Source organism: Hypanus sabinus, chromosome 1 (assembly GCF_030144855.1).
Source record: "Hypanus sabinus isolate sHypSab1 chromosome 1, sHypSab1.hap1, whole genome shotgun sequence".
NCBI classification, from domain to species: domain Eukaryota; kingdom Metazoa; phylum Chordata; class Chondrichthyes; order Myliobatiformes; family Dasyatidae; genus Hypanus; species Hypanus sabinus.
In genome coordinates, this window is record NC_082706.1 from 179,069,772 (window position 1) to 179,089,182 (window position 19,411).

General features: G+C 40.9%; 1 protein-coding gene across 6 annotated transcripts in view; it reads left to right on the plus strand.

The window, feature by feature from the left end:
• Positions 1 to 11,416: 11,416 nt before the first annotated feature.
• c1h8orf34 (chromosome 1 C8orf34 homolog) overlaps positions 11,417 to 19,411 on the plus strand; it is a 319,455-nt gene continuing 311,460 nt past the window's right edge. For all 6 annotated transcript variants that reach the window (XM_059982462.1, XM_059982473.1, XM_059982489.1 and 3 more), the window contains exon 1: positions 11,417 to 11,722. In XM_059982462.1, the coding sequence (XP_059838445.1) occupies positions 11,657 to 11,722 (66 nt within the window). In that variant the 5' untranslated portion in view covers positions 11,417 to 11,656. The remainder of the gene's footprint in view (positions 11,723 to 19,411) is intronic.

Consider the following 19,411-nt stretch of genomic DNA (forward strand, 5'->3'; position numbering starts at 1 on the left):
CCAGATACCAGATCACAATTTATAATGATCCCATGCAAAGGCACAGCTTCTGTCCCTTTTCCTATACCTCTTAAAACTACCTCTCCAGTCTCAGGAGCAAAATCTAGCACCTTACTGAGAATCAATGACTGCTCAGATCCAGTATCACTCCAGATCCACACTGGAACTGGGGTTTCTCCCTCTTTCACAGACACGGTCCCTTCTGAAATAAATTTTTCACGCCCCTCTCGTATTTTATCTACCTGAAGCTTTCTCGTCGATTTGCTGATCGGCACAATATGCCCTGTAGGGACTGCTGTGTTCCCTTTTCCTGTCTCCTTCCTCGGAGCAAAGCACTTAGATGCAATATGACCAACCGTTCCACAATTAAAACAGGTCAAGCTAGGAACCCTCCTGCCAGCCTGCCTTTCTTCCTCCTTACGTTTACCACTAGCTCCCGGCTGAATTTCTGCCTCAGCCGGCGGGCTTTCTCTACCGTCCCTACGGTCTTTCTGGTAACTCTTATTCAAGGAAAACTTTGTCTTGTGGGTTAGGGCATATTCATCTGCGAACCTGGCAAATTCTGATATGGACTTATTCGGCTTCTCGTTCAAATACATCCGGATATCATCCGAAACACAACCTTTAAATTCCTCAATCAGAATTAACTCCCTTAAACGCCGAAAATCCTCTTCCACCCTTTCTGCCGCACACCAATGATCCAAGAGCACACCCTTCTCATAGGCAAACTCTGCATACGTCTGATTCCACACTTTCTTTAAATCTCTAAACTTTTGTCTATATGCCTCAGGTACCAATTCGTAGGCCCGAAGAATGGTCTGTTTTACTTCCTTGTAATTCTCATACTCCTCCACAGACAACGCCGCATATGCCCGTTGTGCCTTCCCTTTTAACACACTTTGTAACAACGCCACCCACTGATCTCTGGGCCACTGCCACCTTTTCAAAATGCAAGAAATAACTATCAACATCCGTCTCCTTGAATGGAGGTACTAACCTAAACTCCCTACTAACATTAAATCTCTCCTCTCGGTCTGCCCATTGGACTCTTCTCTCTTGCTTTAACTTCTCCATGTCCAGCTCATGCTGCCTCTGTTTCTCCTTCTCCTCATACTTCCTCTGTTTTTCAGCTCTTTCCTTCTGCTTTTCAGCAGCTTCCAGCCGTTTTAACCTAATTTCATGCTCCCTCTGCTTTTCAGCTCTTCCCTTCTCCGTTTTCAGCTCTAACTCCTTTAGCTGGAGCTCAAACTCCCTTTTCACCTCTAACTCCTTTAGCTGGAGCTCATACTCCCTTTTCCTCTGTTCCGCATCCAGCCTCAATTTTTCCAACTCTAACTGAACCATCCCAATAGCTGGTACCTTTTCAGGGATATTTTCCAATACCTCAGCCGAAAACACATTCTTCTCAATATAATACTGAGTTATGGTCCTCTGCATCTCCCACTTTTTCATTGACGGCCTCACCTCTGCGAGATTTAGTCCTTTCGCAATATTTACCAAGTCCATCTTTGTGGCCTCCTCTAGCGCCTTCAAAGTTGGGTTTCGTGTAAATTCGTCTATGTCCATCTTTGCTGGTTTCCCATCTGGTTACTCACACAACCAGATCAAAGTCTGGACTTAAAAGCTCGATTCACTGGCCCTCCAATTTGGTATCAAATCTCGAGATGAGGCCCCAAGTTGTTACGAACCCCGTAACTGGGTGACTTACCAGCAAAGATAGGAGTATCCGTTGGAGTCTGGTGATACTATTTTTAACAGTATTTATTAGTAAAAATACACAAAAATAATATCAATGCAAATATACAGATAATATACGTCTTCAATACTAAACCTAAAAGTGCGGGTATAATAATAATCAATAAGAAATAAGCTCTATCGTTGTCTAGGGGATAATGAATTTTCTGATGGAAATATAAAGTTCAGTTCAGTTCATGCAGGCTGCGGTAGTTGTTGATTGCTGTGTAGCAATTGTTGGAGAGAGAGAGAGAGAGAGAGAGTAACAGCTATTGACTTGCCGACTTGCCTTTTACTATCCTGATCCGTTGATGCGTTGTTGTTGTGGCCATTCACGTATGACCCCTCTGTCCTTTAGCTACACTGTTCTTCCGTGGTGGATTCATCACCCAGGCGAGGGTGGACACACACACAAGCCCCCACCGGTCTCGTAGCATCTCTCCTGGTGTTCCCCAGACCTTACTCACAGGGTCTCAGGTGTCAATCAGGTTGGGATGATGCAACCCATCAACCAGACCACTCTGGTTGCCCCCTGAGGGGTTTCAATGAATAGAACAGTACTCAATACACAATCCTTCTCCAAGAGACAATAGCAGTAATCAATGGTTCTGTTCCACTTTTGTTAGGAGGAGACATTCCATTTTTGTGTGTCTCTGCATTGTCTCTCTCTCTCATTTCCTTGGTATCAGACCCAAAATAGTAGTGATTTTGCGATTCTCAAAAGGGGGGGGGGGTGACTTTGCACCCTTCTGCCCATCAGAGTTGCTCCTCATTCGTAACACCAGTGCAAAACATTAAAAACTTTCAGTAATGAACTTCATTGCTCTGTTGTTTCGTCATTTGGCCCCGTACTTCCAAACATTTTCACCTTTTTCAAACACTAACTTGTTCCAGAAAAGTTAATAAGTCTTATCCATCTCTCCCTCTCTCTTATGTGTTTTATTTAACCATCCTATTCTCATTCTCTCCCTTGGGTTCTTCACTGACCATACTTCCTGCGCCCGTTTTCTTTTCGCTGATCCACATTGCCAGCATTGCACATGGACTTTTTATGCTGAAGGGAAAAAAAAATCAATAGCTATCTTGTGAGGAGCCAGTGATACTGGGAAGCCCGGTGTCCATGATTAACACAGACGAGAGACAGAAGGTGGGAACAGACGGGCAGCTGTTTATTTTACTTGTAAGTCATCTACCCAGAATGCCCTCTCACATTATATTCAGCATGTAACACTCAAGGAAAATTGGCGGCAACCTGTAAGGGTCAAAACATACACGAATACATTACACCCAGAACACTACTGTCCTCTCATATTAGATTCCTTCCTCTTCAGCCATTTACATCTTCCAACTATCCCTTCCAAGCTTCTTACTTCATTCCCCCTTACCCCCACAGGTCTCACCTGCCAGTTTGTATTCCTTTCCCATCTTCTTATTCTGTCTTCTTCTTTCCTTCCTTTCTAGTCCTGATGAAGCATCTTGGTCTGAAACGTCGACTGTTTATTCCCCTCCATAGATGCTGCCCAACCTGCTGAGTACCTTCTGCACTTTGTGAGTCCTGCTCAAGGCTTCTTACATCTGCAGACTCTCTCTCTGTCTTGTTTTACGGCGGTTGACACCCAGCTTGATGGTGCATTACTGCCACTTTCTGCTCAGGAGTGTGCGATAGACTCACATTCTAAATCCCTTCACCCAATCACGCACACACACATACCCTAACCTACACTTTATCCTCCCATCTTTGGCCATCCTAGTAACCTATTCCTGTTTATCCATCATATCCTATCAAAAAACTCCTGTATCCCTTAAGAAAGCTAAAAATACCCTAACCTGTACTCTCTCACCCATGCCCAGCAACCCTTTTAATGTGAATTCCTGCACCCTCAATTCCCTTAGATTAATTCTCATAATCTCTCATCATTATCCCATACTTCCTGCGGCTCAGAACTACATGTTCTACTGACTCCTCTTCCTGACGTTCCTCACACAATCCTGTCTGGTGTTTCCCTGTAATTTCAATGTTTTGTGTAATGCAGTGCCCCAGCCTTAACCTAGTCCACACAGTTTCCTCTCTTCTGTTTCCACTGCCTACCCTAGTACCTGCAACCCTCCTTTTGTATTTGATATAAACGCCTCCCTTTCCCCTCCCCGTCTTTCTTGCCATACTTGGTTGATTTTTTCCCAGATTACACACTTAACCTCTGCTTTACTGATACTAATGTGCATTTCTATATTTTCTTTAACGCCCTCTTTGCCAACTCATCCACCCTCTCATTCCCCTTCACCCCTACATCTGCTGGAACCCATAGAAATTTTACCTGACCTCCCTGATTTGCAATTCTTGTGACTGACTGAAGGACTTCATAAAGTACATCTTCCAGACTCTCTTATGTTTATGCATACATTACCAAGGCCAATTTCTGATTAACGTTCTCGCTTCACCAAGAAATAATGTGAATAATCTTTACAGCATCCTCCAAAGCTGAACTTTCATAGCCAAAATGGCTGGTCAACACAATTAGGTTATACCTCAAATTATATGGATGGAAATGAGAACTGACCTTTTCACAAATTACATATTCTGAATGTCATTGCAGGTTTTATTGATTATTTTATTTATTACCTTTTTACTCTAGTCAGCTAAAATACTACTTCTGTCATCTTTCCTAATCACTCTGTCGAGGGTTCCCAAGTTATATATGTCTATTAAACCGCTCCACTGAAGTCAGAAAACAACCACCGAAAATTCAATCTTTAAAGTCTGCACCACCAGTAGCATCTTTGTAATTTCTACTATTCTCCTTTGGTGTGATTCTTCCCTGTAATGCAGTGACCAGTTCTGAAGAGTATACCCTATTGTGCCTATCGTTTGTAGTTTGAGAATTTTAAAGTTGCTCTGATATTATCCTGAATGACTCAACAATCTTTTCTGATCCCACTATCAACTTGGAGCCTGAGTTCATCACTGTTATTAACCAGAACTCATTTAAAGCACATTGAAATTTGTTATGGTGGTTTAATAGTGCTATTCCTATGCCACTCACTCACATGGTAGGAGTTAATGTTTTGTACGAACAGTGTTATCAATAAAGTTCAGTTCTATATCCTGCATGCTGCTGAGCTGGTGTCCTGGTGTGCTCCACACTCAACCTCACTTCGAACACAGCAAAACTCTCCTAATGTATGTTCTTTAGCTTTCTTGCCTCTGCCTTCTAAACTCACCAGCAGATACCCAGCCTTCTATTTCCAGGTTTGATGCCCTTCCACTGGAACTACGTATATGATTGAACCCATCTTCCTCCCTCCCAGAGGTAAACCAATCCCAACAACAGCAGCTGATCTCCAAGTAAGGGATGAGAATTGAAAGAGATTCAAACGCTGGAAATCTGAAAATTTACAGAAAAGGAAATTCTGGAGATACTCTGCAAACCTGTAGAAAAGGAAACAAAGTCAATGACTCAGGTCCAAGAGCTTTAATCAGAACTCATCACTGGACCATTTCAGGTCAGTAACTTAAATGCAAGATGGAGAACTGTAATAGTAACTTCTTGCTCTGATTTCATTTCTTTATTTTTTTAAAAATGAATCCCACTTAACTTACTCTCCTAGTTGGGCTTTTCACCAACACTTATTTCCAAGATGGCGGCACGACGCAGCTTGCAGTGGCCACTCCGGAGCTGATTATCTGTTATTTGTGAAGCGGGGTGCCGTGCGCAATCATAATCGATTGAAAACGGATGTGGGAACACGGAGGAACATCGGGAAATCTCCAGGAAGACCTTCTTCATTGCTGCTGCTGCTGTGAGGTCCAGGACTCTGCTGGGAAGAACAGGCCCCCAGTCCTTGGGGTCGCGTTGCTGATGCTCATTGGCGGGGCTGTTTTAATACGCTCAGCAGAGGATGGTGCTCAGAGGAGCTGTGCCGGAGGGGATGGTCGTCGGCTCAGAGGTTTGACGGACTTGGAGTCCGCTGCGGTCAGATTGCTTTCAGTGTGTGCTATGTCTGCAAGGCTGGGTTCGACGACGCTTTCATTCTGTGCTGTGTCTGTGAGGCTGAGTCGGGCGGCGCCGTGGAAGTCCATAGCAGGGGTATTCCCTTCTGCCACCGGCGTGGGATGGTGAGTCTGTCGTGTCCCTGGGGACTTGTGGAAACTGTGTGGTGATTTCTTTTGAACTTATAGTCCTTTAACATCTTTGGACTATTTTTACTGTGCCCATGGTCTGGTTTTTTTTAATCAATTATGCTATTGTTTGCACTGTTGTAACTATATGTTGTAACTATGTGGTTTTGTGCTGGTCTTGTAGCTTTAGTTTTTGGTCTTGTTTTGTCTGTTGGATTTGGAGCTCCTTTCTGGGGAACGTGCTAAGACGGTAGTGCGATATTAATATGCAGCAGCCTCTCCGGACTCTGGATTGGGGATTACCAAAAGTTATGTGGATTTTCTGGTGTAGTCTGTTTTGTCATATGCCTTTGTGATATCATTCTGGAGGAACGTTGTCTCATTTTTTAACTGCATTGCATTTGTGGTTTTTAAATTACAATAAACTGAATCTGAACACCTATTTGCTCTGCTTTGCTCTCTCTGGCCAAGTCCTGCCCCTTTCCTTTTCTCCCAGTGAAGATTTTGGATTCCTCTCAAGTACAAACTTCAGCCATTGCATAAAATTTCCAGTGAAATCAGCACTGTAAGCTGCACAATCGTGGCCCTAAGGAACAAAATGGACTTTAATGCTGTTGCTTCTGAGAAGGCTCAGTTGGAAGCCTCATACTGTATTTAATGTATGTAGGGTACTGAAGAAATTCCATGGGCGAACTGGGTATGCTCAAGAGCACCCTACAGGCACCAGCTCGAAAAGTAACTTCAGTATGTGCAAGAGCAATAGGAGTAATTTTTCTGGGTCTTATAAGGAAAGGTGTCTTTGCTGCTCATTCTTATGCATTTCTCAAGCTCTGTTGCATCTCATGCTTGTGCCTCCATTTATGATTTAGCTACCTGTTGGTCAGATCTCTTGGGGGATAACTCATATTTCAGATGGGCTACTCACTGAAAATGATGAGATGGAGGATTTTTTATAAAGATACAGGACCTACTTGCTGGCTGATTAACAACTTGAAGGTCAAAATTACATAGAGCATGTTTCCAAATATTGCAAGTTATAGTTAAGAAGAAAGAAAAGCAGGATGGAGACATGATCTTGTAGCAGACATCTAGATGCCCACTTCCTCCTACACAGTCATCCACTATTCACCACACCTTCCATCTCTCAGTGACTGACGATCCATCATCTCTCTCAGAAGTTTGACTTTTTGGCTGTCGATTGATAAAAATATTTCTTGGTGTCAATGCACAGCCTATACTAGCTATAAAGTTGGTGCAGACGCCACATAATTAGATGCTGTTTGAAGATATTTGTGGATACCATGCTGAATTAAAAATAGCACGTCAGACTGGAGGACAGGAATGTAAAAGGGCAATTAGCTGCTTGCTGGGCATTAAACTGTAAGTCATTCAAACACTTTAACAGAACGTGAGAGGAAATCGCTGAAATTAGCAGACCAGCCTAGCACCGTGCTTCTTTGGAAGCTGTGGCTGGCTTTTTATAATTTGTCGAACCAGGCACAATTAGATGAACTTTTCCTGAACTGTATGATTATGCACAGTATAGTTATTATTACGCTAACTGCTTCTGGCTTCCTCCTTCACTTGTACTTCTCTCCTTGTAGCCTTGTCTCACTTTACTTTTGGGATGTTTTACACAAATGAATTGCTGTCCTCCTTGCCACAGTTGTTTATTGATAGACAACAGCATCATTTTATAATTATTGTTTTAAATCAAATCATACTGTTACATCAGTGTTGGTGGGGTGATATATATGTCTCTAGGTAGCACAAACTCAGTATTTGAACAATCCAATTAGACAGGACAAATTAATTAAATCTAAATAATGGCATGTGCTTATTACCATCTCCCTTACTCCATATCATTTTCCCCTCACTTTCACCTAGATTTCTTACCCATCTCTCAGCTGCATTCTGTATTCTTATGCTTTTGGTTCCTTCTTTTACTAATTTAATATACATAGGCTTCCATTCAATGGTTTTAGAATATATTTATAGTTTTATATAAATATTTTAAGTGATTTTACTAAATTAAAAGCAGAAAATCTTGAAACATTCAGCTGGTGGCCCTTAACTCTTGAGAGGGTAATTTTAACATTTGAGGTTATCAACCAGAAACAGTAAACTTACCATTTGAAACAGATGGCTGACTCATCTCCTGAATATTGCCAGATCTTAAGAATTCCAGCATTTATAGAATTCTAGCATTTAAGATGTCAGTAACACCGTGGACTGGTTTTAGCGTTGATATAAATGAGTGCCTATTGTTTCACAATTGTTATTAAGCAGTAAATAGAAAGCAAAATTGGGAATTTTGAACTTTGTTGCCAAGTTATGTTGTTCCTCCACATACTGTGCTACAATTAGAAGCTTATCAATTTATTTTAATCCAATATCTACTGTGCATAAAGCCAAGAAGCTGCAGTATGTAATAAACATGGTGAAGAAGTTAGTAATGATCAATTTTTCATTGACACCATGTTATAATTTGTCGTAGAGTTGTTAAGGCACAGGAAGAGGCCATATGGCCTATTGAATCCATGCCAACTCTCTGCAGAGCAATCCAGTCAGCTGCGTTCCCCCAATCCAGACAAAATACAACAAAAGCTAGTGTCTGTTAAAGGATCCAAACATACTGTGGGGAATTGGCAAGGTGTTAAACGGCAAACCCAGTCAGTCGTTGTTTCAGGGATGTGGGATTATTGAAAATGTCTGTTGCCCTTTCTTTTTTTTTTGTCTTTAACTTGTATTAATTCTGATTCTGGGAATAATAGAAAGTATTAACACAGAACTGGATGTTGATGGAGGAAGAAAATAATTGGCCATGGTATGGATTAGAACAGGTGTACAACTTCTGGGTATACACCAATTAAAGCTAACCCATACTTCAAAGATCAAACTTGTTTCCTGTATTAACTTGCTCACAGTCACCACCATTGTTTTGCTCAAAGGCTCCTCACTTTATTATCCTGTCACTCCAGTTACAGTATCAATGTCCCTTCCCTTTGCAGCTTTCTATTCAGACAAAGTGTAGGTAATGTCTGTTCATTCACGACTTTGAATACCGTAGTTCAATCACCCAGACTACTTTCGAATTACTTATTTTTTTTAATCCTGGTGAGATGCAGTTGCTGTTTACAATGTAGTCTCCTTCTATATGGAGGTTAAAATAAGGAAGTAATTGCTTTGTACAAGTGCAGTCTTCACATTATTATTCGTTGCCAATTTATTTCTTGGTCCTACCCTTTCCTTGATCTTGAATCCACAACTTTCATCATCGTCTGAGTGCAAGCTCATGAAGTAACACCTTGTCTTTTGAAGCACAAAAAAACACTCCTCTCTTGACAAACATTACTATATCTCAATGTTTTCTTCACTATTTTGCTGTTTGTGTGAACTTGTTCTGAACATCGACTGCTACTATTCTTTCATGATAACAATGACTACAATGTAGAAAGTCATTAATTGGCTTGAAAGTGCTTTCTGCTGTCCTGAGGTCATTCAAAACGTAATACAAATGCAATTTTGTTTTTGGTATTTTACAGTTTTTTGCCATAATATGGTTTTCAGAAAACACAGGCTCCATTTTCCTCTGACAATTATTGATGAAAGTGTAGTATGATTTGTTCTCATTCGGCTCTGGTTGCTGAAAATTGAAATTTGTCTTCAGACTGCTAATGCCATTTTCCTGGTATAAAATCACGCTGCTCCAAACTATATGTGACACAGGCCAGTCTATAACAGAAAATGCCCTCCCCACCAGTGAGTACATCTACAAGAGCTGATGCAGGAAAGCAGCATCCATCATTAAGGACTCTGTCATCCAGGCCCTGTCCTCTTCTCACTGGAAGAGATCTCCTTCATTAAGAAGAGGATACAAGAGCCTGAGGTCCCACACCACTGGGTTCAGGAGCAGTTAATACCCTCCAACCATCAGGCTCCAGCGTTAAATAGCTTCACTCAGTTCAGCACTGAACTACTTCCACAAACTACGAGTCACTTTCAAGGACTCTACAGCTAATGATCTTGATATATATATATATATATGTGTGCGTGCGTGCGTGTGTGTGTGTGTGTGTGTGTGTGTGTGTGTGTGTGTGTGTTTGTGTATTTATTTCTTTGTTCTATGGTAAATGCCTGCAAGAAAATGAATCTAAATGAATCTTATAGTATATGGTGACATATATTGTACATAATTTGATAATACATTTACTTTGAACTTTGAAATAAACATGGATATTCCTGTTTTAATGTTTGATAATGTTATACCCATGTGCAATAATGAAGAGCGAAAAAATACATTGATACACAAAAGAAGTTTATATTGAGGTGTGATTCCTTGTGTGTGACTATCCATCTACACAAATATAAAAGAATGCTAACTCTTAAGGGATCTTATTTTATTTAGAGATGCTGTGGCAAAACAGGCCCTACAGGCCCACCAAGGCGCGCTGTCCAGCAAACCACCGGTTTAACCCACCTTCTAATCTAAACTAGTCTGATCTAAACCGTCCCTTCTTATAGTTACGTTTTTTGACTGTGGGAGGAAACTGGAGCAGAAGATGCCAGAATTGAACTCTGATGGCCCAGCATAATAGCGTCGCGCTAAGCGCTGTTGCTCTGGTCCCGTGTGTGATATATCTCCGGTGTTCTGCAACTTTAATGAAGCAAGTTCTTGTATTACCATGGACTATTTTAGTAGTCAGCCCAAAACATGCTCAGTTGTGGGAAACACGCGCGACTGCAAATATTGAAACCAGGCAAAGAGACACAGAATTCTAGAGGAACACAGCAGGCCCAGCAGCATCGGGGTGTGGAGGTGACGGGAGAAGGAATAACCAATAGTCACCTGCTCGTCTCCCTTCCCCTCCCGATTCATTCTGTCCATCATCTCTCACCCCTCTTCTGCCGCCTGTTGCCCAGCCTCATGGCGTGTCCTCCCCGCTTGACACTAGCCACCTTCCCTCTCCACTCTCAGTCCTGAGGCAGGGTCTCGACAATTCCTTCCCCGTCCCCACCACCACCAGCGATGTTATTCAACCCGCTGAGTTGTTCCAGCTGATTGTTTTTTTTATTTGATACTCCGTTGTTTTAAAGTACATCAACTTGTTAAAACCACACTACAATCAATGTCAGAAATCTTCAGAGAGTCTTCCGGTTCCTCAACTTTATATTAATGTTTTAAATCATGTGTAAAATCCTATCTACTGAAATAAATCCCCTCAACGGGCTATAGACGGGCAACGTGTCGTAATTAAACTATCTGATTTATTAAATTCCCTTTCGACCAATTTACTTCAGCGACTCTAAGAAGTAAGGGACCTACATCGGCCCGGGCGAGAACTGAGCGATTTGCATTGCAGTGCGGAGGCGGAGCCTCGATGCTGGTGGATCGCTCCCGGTTTGGGAAGGAGGCAACGAGGAGGGGTCGGCTCTTGGAGCGCCATTGAGGCGGCGGGCCAATGGGCGTGCCGATCCGAACTCCACACTGAATAACCAAACGTCGCTAGGGAGCAAAACCTGGAGACGCAACGCTTCGTGTTGACCGGGAAACAGCGAGCAACAATTTGAGCCCGTGTGCCGGCGCAGCTTCCCCGGCTTTCACAACTTCAGCACGGCGATGCTATCAGAAAAAGTGCATTATCGGCAAGTTACACGCGGGAAACACTAGATTTCTCATCTTTATTTTTTTTTAAAAAAAAGTTGACGATCTCAATTATTTTCAAACAATTTCGGATGTTGTAACATTAGCGAAACAATTTCCCTTCTCGGTGTTTGCTGCTCGGAGACAGGAGGATATTTTTGATGGCGTCTCAACAGTCTAGAATTCAATCCTATTTGGAGAAAAACAAGATTGGCCCCCTGTTCGAGGTAACGTAAAAATAACGATAAAATATTTAACAGTGGGAGTAAAACGACAGCACGCGGGGATCGGAAGAAAGTGGTCGTCGAAAACTAGAGTTAACCGTGATGTCATCAATGCATAAAACTGTTGAGGAGTATAAAATCTCTAGTTGCTGGTAGGCAAGTGAATATTTATAACGCGATCATCTATAATTAAGTCAGAAAAGGTCCAGTCACCGAAAGCGACTCCAACCCCACACCACTAAATACGATATGGGGGGGGGGGGGGAAATGCCTGATTACTGGAACCTGTTTCAGGAATCTTACAGTGCATCTTGCCCATGGCTCGTTGCAGATTCGGCAGTATTTAGATGGTGATGCCTGGTGGAAGGTGTAGTACTCTAATTCATTATTTCTGTCCAGCATAAGTTGCCGTGTAGAGCTCTTCAGGATAGCAGAGGAAATTAAAGCGAAATTATATCTTACTGCCGAGGCGTTGTAAATTGTCATTTTAGCTACAAAGCAGATACGTCAGTGCTCAGAGGAGATTCCCAAAGACAATTATATTCAAGAATTTTGCTTTTGTAGAGCAACGTAGAGAGCATATTAAAATAAATGCTCTCTTGGGGACTTTCAACGTGCGTTGTCATTTGCATGTCGCTGTGTTCTTAGTTTGTTTTCTGATGTTTTCGATGGTTCAAAAACCTTCTTGGTTACTGACAGTGTAACGGCCTCGGCAGCCTACAGCAAATTCTTTTTTTCATAAAAGGGAAATTTCTGAAGCAAGCGGATTGTGCACCTGAGTCCAGCATAAGTGGCGAAGTCCCTTCGGCTAAAAGGGAATCAGTTCTTCGCATGTGAGGGCGCGCAAGCGTGTTTCAGTAATAGCGGTAATCAGGATTTGGGATTCATGAAACAGCCCATTGATAAAGAGACACTGCCTTATGAAATAAACATGAACATTCTAGGTACGTTTGTACATTTAGAGTTGATGATGTTCAGACATTGGCGCGCAAATCCAACCGGTGAAATGAGAACACCCCCCCTCCCGATTCTCCTTTGCCAAACAAGAAGATAAACATTGTTAAGCATTTTTGAACGAAACCATTGTCCATTTATCTCGGTTTTTATTCGGTAGACATTCCAATTATCAGCTAATTGCAGTAAGTCGGTAGGCAATAATGCAAGAGTTAATGCTAAGTACGTGGTGTGTAATTAAACTCAATCTCATAATTTTCAATTTCCACTATTAAAATACTGAGGCTAAAATATTACATAGGGAAAACAGTGCAGATTTAAAAAGATTAATTCTTCATGATGGTCATGGTCTCCCTTTTCCCCTGTGGCTTTCCAAATTGTATCTTTTAACAGCTGCCGATAGACCCACCCTTAAATACGTGTAATTACATTTTTAGTACAAGTGTCCCGCAATAAATTTCTATCACTTGGACCTCAAAAGAACAGAATCGGACAATTTTGTCACTGTATCCTTTTTTTTTCACTATTCAAGGGGATGCAAGTTCGATCTGAAAAATATGGTTTCTTTTGTCCACATTGTTTAATGCTTTTTGATTAATAAAATTAACTATCAATTTTGCTTTAAAGCAAAATCATTTTTTGTTTGCAGAAAATAATTCCAAACGTCATGTAGTGTTGAGCATAAAATTGTTTCATAACTTAATTCTGAAAGGTCCGAGATTTTTTTTACCATGTGTCCCTCTTCTATCTACTCTGCACGTGTCCTTGTCATTTAAAAAAAATTGTACTCAATTTTCCCATTCCTCTCTCCCATCAATACAGAATCATAGAAATGCATAGTCCAGAAGTTAGCTCTTCCAGCCTATGCTGGCTGTGGTGCTTATCTAAGCTAATTCCATTTGTCCATATTAGGCCCATATTCCTCAATGTCTTTCCTATCTACATAACTCTCTGAACAGCTTTTAAACATTGTAATTACATCTGTTACTTTTTTCTCCATGAGCTGTACCCTTCCTGCAACTTACCATACTGCCTATTTTTGTGTCATCTGCCAATTTGGCCAATACCCATTCATTTCCTTCCTTCATTGAATTCCACTCCTAGCGGCGGTCTCTGTGATAGTCACTGGTCATAGGTTGCCAGCCTGAAATGATCCTATGTCTCTACATGTCAGAATTGAAGATGGTATTCTAGGTTTTCTAGAATTTTGTATAACTCTACCTTACATAAGAAATAGGAGTGGGGAAGGCCATCTGGCCTGTCGAGCCTGCTCTGCCATTCAATAAGATCATGGCTGATCTGACCATGGACTCATCTCTACCTGTCTGCCTTTCCCTATAATCCTTAATTCCCCTACTATGTCTATTCCCCTAAGATAGCCTCTGTTGCTTCATTTGGCAGCAGATTCCACAGATTCACCACCCTTTGGGAAAAGCCATCCTAAATTTACTCCCCCGAATCTTGAGGCTATGTTCCCTAGTTCTAGTCTCAGCTACCAGTGGAAACAACTTTCCTTTCTCTATCTTATCTACCCCTTTCATAATGTTATGTTTCTATAAGATCTCCTCTCATTCTTCTGAATTCCAGCGAGTACAGTTGCAGGTGACTCAATCTCTCCTCATAGTCTAACCTCCTCAGCTCTGGAATCAACCTGGTGAACCTCCCCTGCACCGACTCCAAAGCCAGTATATCCTTCCCCAAGTAAGGAGATCAGAATTTCATGCAGTGCTTCAGATGTGGCCTCACCAGTACCCTGTACAATTGCAGCATAACTTTTCCGCTCTTAAATTCAATCCCACTGGCATTGAAGGCCAACATTCCATTCGCCTTCTTGATAGCCTACTGCAACTGCAAACCAACCTTTTATGATTCATACACAAGCACTCTTTCTGCACAGCTGCATGCTGCAATCTTTTACCATTTAAATAATAATCTGATCTTCCATTTTTCCCTCAAAGTGGATGACCTCACATTTACCAATGTTATTCCATCTGCCAGACACTTGCCTACTTACTTAACCTATCTGTATCTCTCTGCAGACTCTCTGTATCCTCTGCACAATTTATTTTTCCACTCAATTTAGTGTCATTTGCAAACTTAGATACACTACACTTGATCCCGTCTTCCAGATTGTTAATGTATATCATGAACAGTTGTGGGCACAGCACCGACCCCTGCAGCACACCGTTCACTTCTGATTGCCAATCAGAGAAATACCCATCTTTCTCCCTATTATTTTGTATATTGGCCCTCTTGGTATTAAAGCTAGCATTCTGTATAGGAATGTGAGTTATTGAAGTCCTGAACTTGTTTACAGGTCAACACCAACCACATCCTCCCAACTAAATAATTTTGTCTATTACCCCATTCTGTGCTCTGTTGCTCTAATTTGTCTTTAATTCCAAGAACCTCAGTTCTAGTTAAAAGTATCTTGTGAGAGATTTTATCAAACCTTCTGGGAGTATATAAATAACATCTATTAGTTATTTCTCTATTTGCCCCATTAATCAGCTCTTCAAAGATTTCAATCAGTTTCATTAGGAATGACTGACTCCTTCCAATTCTAAGTTGACTACCTCTGATCATCTGGTCACTCCATCTTTAATTGCGTATCCTTGCAATTTCCTGAAAACATTGCAAATTTAGACTGCTGTCATCAATATTTGTTTCTACTATTCATCAAACTCAAAAACATGGGTTTCTGCACCTGGATCCTTGACTTCCTTGATCACAGTCAATGCAGATTGGAAATAACAGCTCCTTGTTGACAGTGAACATGGGTGCACCTTGAGGATGTGTGCTTATCCCACTGTTCTACTCTCTCTACACCCATGACTGAGGCTAGCTACAGCTTAAATGGCAATTACAAATTTGATGATAACACAACTATTGTTGGCAGTATCTCACATGGTGAGGAGGTGTACAGGAGTGAGATAGATCAGCTAGTTGAGTGGGGTCACACTTAAAAAAACCTTGCGCTCTTCGTCGGTAAGATCAGGGAAATGATTGTGAGTTCCAGGAAGGGGAAGTTAAGGAAACACCTCCTGTTTTTGCTGAGGGATCAACAATGGATTGACTGAGCAGTTTCAAGTTCCTGGGCATCAACATCACTGAAGATCTATCCTCTGCCCAACATACTGATGCAATTACAAAGAAGGCATGACAGTGGCTATATTTCGTAAGAAGTTTGAAGACACTTGATATGTCACCCTGAAAGACCCCTGCAAATTCCTACAGATGTTCTGTGGAGAGCATTCTAACCGGTTGCATCATTGTCTGGTATGGATGGGCTACTGCAGGAAAAGCTGCAGAAAGTTACTAACTCAGCCATCTACATCATGGGTACTAGCCTCCTTAACATTGAAGACGTCTTCAAAAGATGATGCCTCAATAAGGCAATATCCATCAGTAGGGACCCCTATCACCCAGGCCATGCCCCCTTCTCATTGCTACTATCAGGGAGGAGGTATAGGAGCCTGAAGACACACACCCAGCATTTTAGGAACAGCTTCTTTCCCCCTCTCCTCTCCCCCTCCCCACCATCATGTACTCTACCTCACTATTTTTGCTGCCTTTTTGCACTACATATTTAGTTTTTTATTATTGTATATAGTACTGTTGCCACAAAAGTTCAAATTTCACAACATATGCTAGTAATATTGAACCCGATTCTGATACTTGTCTGAAAACTTCTTTAAATCACTAGCTTTAAATTTTGTTGAAACTTGCTTTTTACAGCTCAATGGAATTCAATCTCATTGCTTTGATATGGACATGTTCTTGAAAGAACTGCACTCCGAACATTATACTCTTTTTGAAATGAAAGGCTCAATAGAACACCATCCTGTCATCTGGTGGATCAGTCAGATTTGAAAGTTTTCTATCTCCTCTTATCTTCTATATTGAAAATAGAGCATTTTGCTTTCTGACTGCCAGTTCATTCACTCTTAATTGTGCTTTCAGGAGGAAAATTCTAAAACACAAGAATATTAGAGAGATAAGTGGTGTACAGCCACACAAGATTGAGCAATCTGCAGGTGCTGGAAACCCAAGCAACACATGCAAAATTCTGGAGGAACTTAGCAGGCCAGGCAGCATCCATCGTAAAAAGTAAACAGCCAACCTTCAGGGCCGAGACCCTTCATTAGGACTTCAGGACATCTAGTCCTGATGAAGGGTCTTGGCCCGAAACACCGATTGTTTACTCTTTTCCATAGATGCTGCCTGGCCTGCTGAGTTCCTCCAGCGTTTTATGTGGTTTGCTACCATTCTGCTCTAGCCCTCTTTATTTGTAGTTTCTATAAAACACAAGATACTACATTACCACCACACACTGTGTGATGGTTTGTCACAGCTCTGTCTTTGCTAATGTGCTGGAAGTTCTTCCATAATGTTACCTGAGTTTATACTCTTGGCACTTGTGCTCAATGTCGTGATGAATGCTGTAAGAGAATATAGCAGCAGGGTGATCTGAAAGGCAACACTAACTTTGTTAAACAGACTTTTTATCTGATGTCAGTACTTGCATTGGGATTTGTCATTGGGTGCCATGATGTCCAGCACTGACATTAGTTGGTAGCAGAATCTCCCAACCTGCTGCTGTGTTGCCAGCTGGTCTTGTACTGCACCGGTTGACTATGTGCCAGCATAAAACTTGGCAAACTTTCCAGTTCTCAGGCTTGGAAAACTCTCCACTGAGCCTGCAGTAGATTAAACTTGGCACATTCACAGCATGTATTTCCAAACAAATAGGAGAAATCAGTTGCTTTGAAGATGGCAAGTGGAGTACTTTTGTTTATTTAATAAAGTTAGCTTAAATATTTTAATTGTTTTAAGTAAATATATTTATCCTTTATTTTGATATAAAACAATAACTCTATCATTTTAAGTTTTATTTTTAAGTAACTGGTTTTAAATGACAGTTACGGCAAAATAGTATTTAAACACCACACTGCCATAACTGACTGTCAATAATTAATAACTTGACAGTGGGTTATGTTAATGTAGTATTTAAGTTACTGGAATGTGAACAGAATTTTCAGTGAGTCAGGCAGCATCTGCAGAGAGAGAAAAATGGAGTTAATGTTACAGTGAATGAACTTTCAGACAAAAGGTCATTGACCTGAAATGTTAAGAGAAATTCTCTCTCCACAGGAGCTAGTCTATCTGCCTCATGCTTCCAGCATGTTCTCTTTCTATTTTAGAGTTTTTGCAGCTGTAGGATTCAGCTTTTTGTTTAAATTACTGAACCAGCAGTCGAAGTTCTGGACCATTGATCCAGTGGTCCATATTGGAATCCTGCCATTGTAGCTTTAGAGTTTAAGTTGAAATAATTACATAAATCAGGAACTATAAGACCATAAGAAATAGGAGCAGAATTAGGCCATTTGGCCCATCAAGCCAGGGCTGATTTATTGTCTTCCACAACCTAATTCTCCTCCCCTCTCCCTTTAATCTTTGACTCTCTGATTATCCAAGAACCTATCAACCTTTGTTTTAAATATACTCAATTACTTGGCCTTCACAGCCCTCCATGACAATGAATTCCACAGATTCACGACCTTCTGGCTAAAGATTCAGTGACTGTAACAATGAGACTAACCACAGAGTACCGCTGTGTCACTGAGGGATGGCATCATTACCCTGTTTCGCCTATTTGTGACTTCAGATCTACCAGTGTGATTAATTCTTAACTGCTTCTCTGATTTTAAAAACAACAAATGGCAGCTTAAGTATGACACCACGTGTCATTTTTGTAAATCAAGTATTTTAGTAACATTTGAGTAATATTGTAGATCCATTGTTTGATTAAGCATTCTTTGTTTACATAATTCAGTATGGGTTATATGTAAAAGTATGTGAATGGCATATGTCATTATGCCACCACATTATATACTGTATGAGCATCTCACTAAAGTAAAATGAAGTTGACACATTTATCCCCAGCTTCTATGTTTTTTTTCATTTGGGTTTTGGAGGAAGAAAACATAACAAGGCGACAATGAAGTTTTAAAACTAACCCAAGATGATTACCTACCTATTGAAACACAGGACATTTCTGTTTCTTCAGAAATGGAGAGAGATTGTTGAGTTAAAGAAAAGCATAGCACAGAAAAATAGAGATACTGTCAAGTTTTTAAAAACCAGAAAATTGACAAAATATATGGTTTCATAAACAGTGAATACCGGGTGATGATAATAATAAAATTTTAAAAAGAGCAGAAATAGCTAGTTATAGTGGAAAGGGAGATGTGTTCAACTGCACAACAGATAACTGGATGACGTGCACTGAACACATTGAGCAGTATGATGAAGCAAAAGAAAAGCGACTGCCAGTGTTACTGAGGGCAGTAGGTGGGAAAGCATACAGTTTGCCTAGTAGTTTAACATTTCCAATCAAACCAGCTGAAATTAACTTTGCTGATATTGTAAATATACTGCAGGAACATTTAGAACTGAAAACATTGTTGATTGCAGAATGCTTTAGGTTTCATAAGCAGAATCAAAACAAAGGTGAATCCATTTGAGCACACATGGCTGAATTGAAGAGATTATCTGAGCATTGTCAGTTCAGTGATGGGCTTAATGATGTACTGAGAGATTGTTTAGTTTGTGGAATCTTACCAGAAAGCATTCAAAACCAGCTCCTAACTGAACACACAATTCACATTTGAAAGGACTGTTGAAATCACTGTATTTGCAGCCAGTTGCAGTCAGGAATGAAAGTGAGAATAAACA